The sequence below is a fragment of the Cyanistes caeruleus genome, chromosome 7 (genome assembly GCF_971803275.1).
Source record: "Cyanistes caeruleus chromosome 7, bCyaCae1.hap1.1, whole genome shotgun sequence".
Taxonomy (NCBI): Eukaryota; Metazoa; Chordata; class Aves; order Passeriformes; family Paridae; genus Cyanistes; species Cyanistes caeruleus.
Window position 1 is genome coordinate 8,623,913 of NC_141707.1, and position 9,208 is coordinate 8,633,120.

The following is a 9,208-nucleotide window of genomic DNA, read 5'->3' on the forward strand; positions in this document are numbered from 1 at the left end:
AGAAATTAAGTTTTTACTTTTAATAGTTGTATTAGTCAATACAAAATCTATAATGGTTAGGAACATTGTGGTAGAACGTTGTGGTAGAACATACAAAGGCCACTTGCCCATATACAGCTCTCCAGTATTCACTGAGAATGGTGCAATTCTGAGCACCAGCCAAAACCAGGACCCTTTCTCAGCCTCAGCACTTTTTTACCCCCATATGGGTTGAATAACCATTCCTCAATTCATTTTTTATTAGGAAAAAACCCATAAACCAGAATTACTACAATTTCGAGCATTAAAAAGTTAATAAAAATTAAAATTCACAAATTTAAAATGGTCTTACTAGTGCAGCATTCACAGAATACAGTTCTGAAGCCATGGGATTCCAGTTGCTTCAGCCCCAAAATATTATACTCAAAGAATCTCACAGCAGTCAACTCTGAATTCCTTTGTATATTACTAAACAGCTGATAAACAGCTATGCTGAAAAAGATCATGCAAAGTTATGGTTAGAAACTAATCTACATAATTTAAACAAAATTTTAATGGACTCACATGCTGGATTTCCTTCAAGTTACACAGCACTTCTTTTCACAGATCTTTAGAATAGTACCCTGCTATTATAAGCTCTCAACTAAGTAAAGTCATTCTGTACACCATTCTGTGCAGCTACCAACAAGAAAAATATGATTTCTATAGCTAAGAAGTTCACTATTCACAATACTGATTTACTATCATATGCAGTTATCAAGCTTCAGAGAGATGAGACTACATGCACTGGTTGCACATGCTTCACTAGGCCATGTGTTTTGAATTAAAGCAGTATTTTCCTGCCTACCCTAGTGAGGTAAATAATTATATTATTATTAAACAAAATTCAGATTCTCTTCCTCACTTGGTGCTATTAGGTTCTCCTATACTAATTTCACTTTAAAAATTAAGAGTACTACATATCTATACCTTCTATGTTGTATTCATTCAGAAGCAGCCAAGAAGAAAACAGTCAACCACAAAAATCTGCTTAAGGCCTACATCTAAGATAAGTGGCCTCTAAACAGGAAAACAGAATCCAGTTCAACTGCCTTTGGCCCAGAATACACCAACATTAATATGCAGCAAAGAGACCTTTCGCCCCAATACTGTTACAGCTCTCACTGCAAAAACTTAAGTGTAACAATGTACTTCCTACTTGAGGGCAAAGGATTTTGAAGGAGAAGAAAAAAAAATATCAATCAACAAAATTACTATATACGTGCAGCTGAAGTGGCATGAATTAAAGAAGTTTATGTTCAGGCACAATCACTGTCAGTAGTCAGTGCCCCAAACTTGCATTTAAAACTCCTGAACTTCACTCATGCCACTCATTCACATCAATCTGTTATGTGCCCTTGAATAACAACACTGGGAAGTATCAGCTGAATACATGGCTTAGGATGGTAAAAAAATAAAGCCTAAATATTTACTGTATTATGGTAAGACATATTATTTATTTTCTTTTGTTGTTGCTAAACCCAGCCTATTCCAAATCAGTAGCAGGGCTGTCTCCCAATAAAAGAGAAACAGGGCCATTTGAATTAAAATTTGGGATTTTCATCCCCCAAACCTCCTACATTAGCAGATTAGTATAAACCATACTTTGCAGCAATTTAATGTGTTTATTACCTCAAGAGATCTTGATTTGCTGTTACTGCAGAGTTGAGATAAAACACTGCTAAGCACAGTTCCACTTGATTGTGACAACATACATTGAAATAACCTCAGTCAACAAATCACCTTTAAGTTTCATTTACAAATCAATCTGCACTAAAAAAAACTCTGTGAATTTTACAAGGAAACTGATGAGATTTTAATGACAGTAAAAACTATGCCATTCCCCAAGTTAGTAACTTAGATTAGTAAATGGAAATACTTTCAGGATGCCTCAGACTCAAAAACAGGAATAGCTCTTGTATGTCCCATTTACAGTTTACTACAGCACTTTCTTTTGATAGGCCAGAAAGGCAGGCACAGTAAAACTGTTCTTCTCTTGTAAGAGCTGCTGGCATTAAAGACTTCATGCTAAGACATATCTCTAAGTTTGCATGCCTGGTTTCCAGCTGCGCATCCTGTAAATTATACTAAATATAAAAATCAAAAAAACATTCAAAGAGATACTTTCACCATTAATTATATTCTTGTAAGATAAAACCTATTATATACTCTTTGTTTCTGCCATGCATTTAAAACAATTAAGATTATGAACTCACAATCTCCAATTCTGAAAAAGCAAAAGTACTGAGAAGGAAAGCGAGGGGAATAAATAATAAAGAGCTGCTTTGAACAGTGATTCACACTACATTTGCTTTAATATCTCTGATTAAGTCTACAACTGCTTGCCTGTATTTTAGGTTGTGGAAGCCATTATTAAACAGGCTGGTCCTAGATAAGTTTTGTGAATAAAGCCTTGTCTCTTTTAAAGTTTATCCAACAAGATGCATGAATTAGTTGGTCACACATGGACAAATTACTAGAGTATAGTTTAATACTTTTGATGGCTAAAATTTAACTGTCCTACACCAGCATAGCTAGGGTGATCTAGTACTAAGTAAATTACATTACTTATGGTTGTAGTTACAGAAATGATACTTGATGAAAGGTAAAACCTGTACCTTAATAGAAATTATGCTAATAATTTCAGCCAAGTCTCTATGTAACAACTTTACGAAGATTTTCTGAAGGCCTTGGACATATCCAAAGTATGGCACAAAATTACTAGAAATTTAACAGCTGTTGCACTTTTCATTTACTAGGGTTCCAAATTTGAAAGATAATGTACCTTCATATCAATTCAAAATTGCAATTAAAGGTGTTACAGTCAGTCCAGTGTTTCCTAGATCTAAGCAAGACATCTTCCCTGTGTTTACTCATTATTTGGTATACACCAAGTATACACCTTACTTTAAATCCTAGTGTATCACTACTCAGAAATTCAACTAAGTAAAATGTAAATTCCTGTGAAATCAGAAAAAATGGCTAGAAAGGATCACAAGAAACTGCCTACCTAGCTCTCCTTTTCCAAGGCAGAATCAACTGTATCTGTGTTGCTCCTGGGATACGCCTGCCAAATCTTTACCTACAGGTCTTGAACAGGTTACATTCAAAAACATTCTCAAAGTCTCTTCAAATATTAAAGTAACTTTTCCAATATTTAACTTAATCCATCACTTCTTGATCTCTGGTGGTCATACTGGATGGCATAAACTATTCCCCATCCCTCTACTGCAGTCCTAAATACTTACAAATCTGTATTACTTATAAGCTGACTTGAAAAAACGTTCCCATTTTTTTAACTGGCGCAATTTTCTGCACCACTTATCCTTATTATTCTGCTCAGAACTTTCTCCATTTTGTCCACATCTTCCTTGAAAAGAGTGGTCAATCAAATATGCTTTCAATGAATCTCAATGAAGGAGATGCAGAGCAAAAGGATTACTTTTCCTTCAGATTATCTTACACATTTATATAACCTCATGCCATCCCTGATTTTTTGCAGCAGAACTTACCTGGCTCTTGTTTGCCCTGGAATGTCCCTAACCTTTCCCAGCTATTTTCTCCAGACTTGATAACTCATTACTTCTCGTTTTGTCCTTTAAATTCCACTAAGCACAAAATAGCTTATAATCATACCTGCTCAGCAACCTCCAAGCCTGTTAGACCATACCTACAATTTCTAAGCTCAAGCTGAATTTCAATTAGATTCTGTAGCCTGCCCCAGTTTCCTATGTATAAATTCATTAAGCGCACTGTAGCCATCATCTAGGTTGTTGAAGCAAAAAGTGACTGGAACCAGAGGTAACACACACCCCAACAAGAGCCCCATCTGACAATGAGTTCTTCACAATCACTCCCTAATATGGTGATCCATCTGCTTTCATCATTACAACTTAAGGCAGACTGTACTTCCTTAGATTGTTCATGAGAACAAACAGATGAGGTCATGTCAGCAGCCTTGCTAAAGTCAACATGTAAAGTATCTTCTAAGCTGTCCATACTAGAGTGACCCATCACCTTGTGAATGAATGAAATGTACTGGGTTTGACACTATCTGTGCAATGATAAATTCACATTGTCCTCTTGTGTTTGTAGCACCTGTTTAAGGACTTGGTTCTATTAATCATATATGGGGCAAGTGAAACACAAAGGATAAAAAAAAAAATTAAGAGAAGTTTCACTGCCACAAAATGTTTCCTCAATGTAGTTTATAAAATAACATCTTAAAAAGAAGCAAGGCAATGGAAAACCCTTGTCTATTCTGAACCTCAAATGAGAATTGTTAGTACTTTTTAGGTGTATCTCCTCTGCACACAACTTTAAAAATCTCTTGCAACTCAAACTGCATTTGGTTTTGTGCTAGCACAAAATGAACAGCGATTGCAGGAGGCAAGGTAACTTGTATTTGTAAGCCAAGAAACAAAGCAAGATAATTCTGGGCATCTATTTTTTGATGCAAAAGTAAAAACCCACTCTATGTATTTTAGAAAAAAATCATGGGACATTTTTATTTTATTACAAAGTTTTCCATTTCTTTACAAATTTAATTGCTTTTCTGAATGGAAAAAAAAAACCCAAAAACCAGTATGATACAGTATCACTAGCTGGTATTTCCTTCCTGACCAAAGAAATTTATTTTTTATTGCCAGCACCGTGACTTTGTTTGGGGCTTCCTCCTCTGCTTATCAATAAGATGGTACTATAAGCCATTCCTCCAAGATCACAGACACAAACATATACTGCCATTTTAACCTTTAAAGAACTGCTGACATCTGTGGAAGCAATACTGCCCCACCCTGAGAAACTTCCCAGTGACCTCAAGACGTTACCTGACATTATCTGTTCAACACCAGCCTTACAATTCAAACCTAAATTATTGGTGAGCTTTCCCTCTCAGCTCAAAGGTCTGCACTCCAGCACAGAGCTCTGTGTCCAAAGGGTGATCTAATCCTACACCATTCCAAACTTCAGAGCTCTGCAGATTGGAAACTTCCCCATGCTTTTCCAGTCACCTAAAATCTCTTCCACTGTTTCCTGAATAATCTCTCAAGTGCCTGAGCAAAGCTGTACACTTAATTGACTGGTTCTATTAATAAAACAATCAACTAGCTTTTACAACTTTTAAATATAAGTAGTAGCATCCTCAATATAGGTAAAAATCCAGTATTTCCACTATTACATCTTTAAAGAAAATATAAAGTCAGCTAAAGCCTCTGCAGTTATTAAGTTCCATATCTATTACTTCAGTTTGATTATGCAGTTCATATCTAAGAATTGGTTTAAGAGTCTCATTTTTCAGATACTATGTAATCAAATCAGGAAACTCAAAAGAATTTGTTTTGTTAATGACATTTTAAAATATCTTGTGAACAAAAGTAAAACCTATACTGTAAAGAACAACAGAAAACTGCTAGCAAAACAATTCATGCTAAATAACAGACTCATCATGTTTGATTAACATATATTCTAAATAATTCAAAACTTTGACTTTCATCCCTACAGTCCTGTTGACTGTAGTACTGCTTCAACACTCATCAAAATCACACCCCCTTGATTTGCTGTGGCTAAATCTCTACTTCAGGTATTTCAAGATCAAATCTCTTACTGTAAACACATCCTGGTATCCAAGGGCTTTATAAACAAAAGACAGGCCCACAAAAAAGATTATTCTCTGTTGCCACCACTCTCAAGCAAAACAGTTGACAGTAATGGTAGAATTTACACAAACCTTACCAACACAAGACTTGGTCTGCTCTGGAAGGTAACCATGAAATCCAAGCTTCATCTGAGCCAGGATGGCATGAAAAATTCCTGCTGTCTTTGATTTATAGAAGTGTAGTTGTAGGCAAGTAACGACAAAAGTTACAGAGAGATAACTGTGATTAAATTCTTTAAAAACAGAAGGAACAAACCAAGAGAGAGAAACCACAAGGCTAAGATTTCTAAGGTCAGTACTAATACTGATCCCAATGCAAAGGACAGCTGAAAGTAGCAAGAGAGCCATCCTTCAAACTAACAACAGCAACAAAAAAATCCACCTCCTTACAGGGTGGAAATATAAATTCTGTCTCATCATCCACTATTACCTTAGTAACTTCACTTTTCCTAATTTCCATGTCATGCTCAGAGACAAAAAAAAACATCCAGTCAGATACTCTGTTTTAAAAACAACAAACTTTTAACTGTTTCAAAAGACAACAGTGGCACAGAAGGTCATTAAACAGGAAACCATGAACAATTATCAGCTATAAACACAACAGCAACAAAACTGACTTTTGTATAGGAAGATGAAATATAAAGAATCATTGTTTCTAACTGCTTTTAACAACTGTGATTCTTTGGGAAGTAAGATTTTCCTGCTTTGTTTCTAACAGTTAAGAAAATTCTTAATCCTTGAAAATCTGTACTCTCTAGACAGCATCTACAGCAATCTCTGCTGTTGCTACATACATTTCAATCTCTCACTTCCTCTTATTAAAAAGAAGTCGTAACCATTTCCTTTAACCGCAAACCCACATATTGTGTGGTTTTCTAGTAGCTTCAGTTTTGGTATCATCTTCAGCAGAGGTGGCTATGACAGAATCTTAAACAGCAGCTTTCGAATTGACAGCTTAAAGAGAGAGAAAAAAAAAAAGGAATAAACAAAACTAAAGTGTTCCAAGCAGTCAGCGATGCTGCAGCTGGGCTGAAGAGAGACTCACAATAAAATACAATAATCAATCCCAAGATTTCTGGGCTCGCTATCTGAGCTAGCCAGTTCCCCCTGTCAAGCAGTACTGACTGCAGCTGAAGAAAACTACTATTTGAATTCACAAATCACTACATGACCCCACAAGAGTTGTGCCTGGGACATCTCCATATTTGCAAAACTACACATGACACAATAATCAAGCCACTTGGACATGCCTACTCTCTCTCTCTCTGTATGCAAGACCTAGCAATTTTGGACTTGGTTCTTGGCATTTGCAGGAAAAAGTGGTGTCACCTCCAGTGCTGATGCTCCCCTACAGAGAATCTGTCCACCTGCATCACTTCCTAGACATGAGTAACAACAGAGGCCACCACCATATGGGGCAACACAGGCAGGACTCTGCCATCCAACAGTGCCAAGTAAAAACATGCCTCTAGGCACTGGGCCATCTAACAGGAGTAAATGTCCCTGTATCAGAACACTGGGAATGAAAACAGAGCCCAGACTCACAGTGGCTAAGGCAGAGCTATCAAGACCAGGTTTAATTTCTCCAGTTCTGTTTCCTGCCCCACAAAGCGGGGCTGTGCTCAAGAGAAATTCCCCTTGCTCATTTTTCATCTGGGATATTTCTCTCAAAGTGCAACAAGAACACACATAAACAACTTCCTCGTTTTGATGGTTTTACCAGTAAATTGTGATTTTCTGTTTGTTAGAGGTATAAATATACTGTTATCATTATTAAACTGAAGTGATTTTGTAATGTACAAAAACTACAGGCTAAAAGGAACCTTTCAGAAAGACCAGAATTTGCAATCATCCAGTCAGAATGCCTTATTTATGGCAGTGAAGAAGATTTGCAGAAACACTCAAGTGCATATCAAATAGTGAAATGGCTTTGGATGAACGCTGACTTCTAAATACTTCAATCACTTGGTTTGTTGGGTTTTTTCCCCTGAGAAAACACCTAAATTAAAATCAACATTGCACTTGATAGTCCTTACTTCTTCTGGTCTCCCATATGAGCAAAAAAACTTTGACAAAACACATCCTTTACCTTGGATTACTCAGGCAGGGTCACTCCTGACAGAAACCTGGGTCCAGAAGTCAGAGGACCAAGTAAGCACTTAGAACTGTAAAACTCCCTTTGCCATTGCAGCTGAACCCAGCATGGGAACAGCACTGAAATTATAATGTGCTGAACCCACAAAGGTTCAGCTGCTCTTAGGTAATAACTAGTATTTTCCTTGAAATAAGAAAAACCTCTCAAATAACTGTGTTCAAGGCAAAGCAATAAAATCCTAACTAGTATTCCTTACTGGAAGTGGGTGAGGGGCCATATACTTTCAGACGACGTAGCACTCTTTAGGAAAATGAAGCTGGGAAGGATACAAGCACCCAGCGCAGGGCTTGGAACTAGATGATCTTCAAGGTCTCCTTCCAACCAAAATCATTTTATGATTCTGTGGCCATGAACTACATTTTTCCCTACAGGAAAGCACAACGATTACCTCCAGAAGAGAAATTAACCGAGCACGAAGGCGTGACCCATCCTTCTCTCAACACCCAGACCTACGGCTTCCTGCACCGCCGAGCCACCCCACCCAGGCCAGCACCGACCAACTTCCAGCCGGGGAGCTGCTCCAGCAGCCGCGGCAGCTCCAAGCGCCCGCTCCATCTCACGCCGGGAGCTGCTAAGCAACCGCGCGCCTCGAGCATATCGAAATTAAACTTACTAATTTTACCCCAAACCCCTTTTTCCGTACGGTAGCGACAGCTTTTGGCGTGGGAAAAGCCCCGCGGCGCTGCCCACTCGCGGCTCGTGTGAGTCACGCACGGCAGCGGGGCGGCAGCGGCTCCGAGGGCTGCGCCGGGACCAGGCCCCGCTCCTTGCGGACACCGCCAGCATCGGCCCGGCCTCCTCCATTCCTTCATCCTTCTCTCCCGGTATCGATGCGGCGGCCGCACGAAAGCCCAGGCCCGCCCCCCCGCTTTCCCGGGCCAGGCGGCGGCGGCGCGGCTCCCGCCCAGCCTCCCGGGCCCCGCCGCTAGGCCGCAGCGCAGCCGGCACCGCCGCAAGCCCAGCGGAGCGCCAGCCCGAGCGGCGCTGAGGATCTCGCCGGGGCGGCTCCCCGTTCACCAACCCCCCCCTTCTCCGCCGGGGCCCCCCGCACCTTCTTGATGTTGTAGAGCCGGGTGAGCATGCCGACGCCGCGGTCGTTAAGGATGGTGAGCTTCTCCGCCAGCTTCTGCTGGCTGGGCTGCAGAACGGACCGCGACATTGTGGCCCGCCCCTGCCCCCACCGCCGCTCACAGCCCCGCGGCCGCCGGCCTGGCCCGGCCCGGCGCTTCCTCCCCGGCTGGCCCGGCGCTCGGTGCCTCCGCGGGGCGTGGGCACGGCTCACGTGGGGCGGCGCTCGGGCTCCCCCGGCGGGCGGGCGGCGGAAGCGGCCCGCGCTCAGCTCTCCCCGGTTCCCGCAGGTTCGGGCGAGCTGAGGGGGG

At 40.6% G+C, this 9,208-nt stretch overlaps 1 protein-coding gene across 6 annotated transcripts in view; it reads right to left on the reverse strand.

The window, feature by feature from the left end:
- The window catches only part of NCKAP1 (NCK associated protein 1), a 57,855-nt gene extending 48,762 nt beyond the window's left edge, over positions 1 to 9,093 (reverse strand). The window contains exons 1-2 of one of the 6 annotated variants that reach the window (XM_086896085.1): positions 8,881 to 9,064; positions 8,026 to 8,194 (exon numbers count right to left, since the gene is read on the reverse strand). In XM_086896085.1, coding sequence (XP_086752211.1) covers positions 8,026 to 8,046 — 21 coding nt within the window. In that variant the 5' untranslated portion in view covers positions 8,047 to 8,194; positions 8,881 to 9,064. Of the gene's footprint in view, positions 1 to 5,751; positions 5,803 to 8,025; positions 8,195 to 8,880 lie in introns of those variants that run through there. The other 5 variants (XM_086896082.1, XM_086896083.1, XM_086896081.1 and 2 more) reach the window with 5 other exon arrangements.
- Between the last annotated feature and the right edge of the window lie 115 nt (positions 9,094 to 9,208).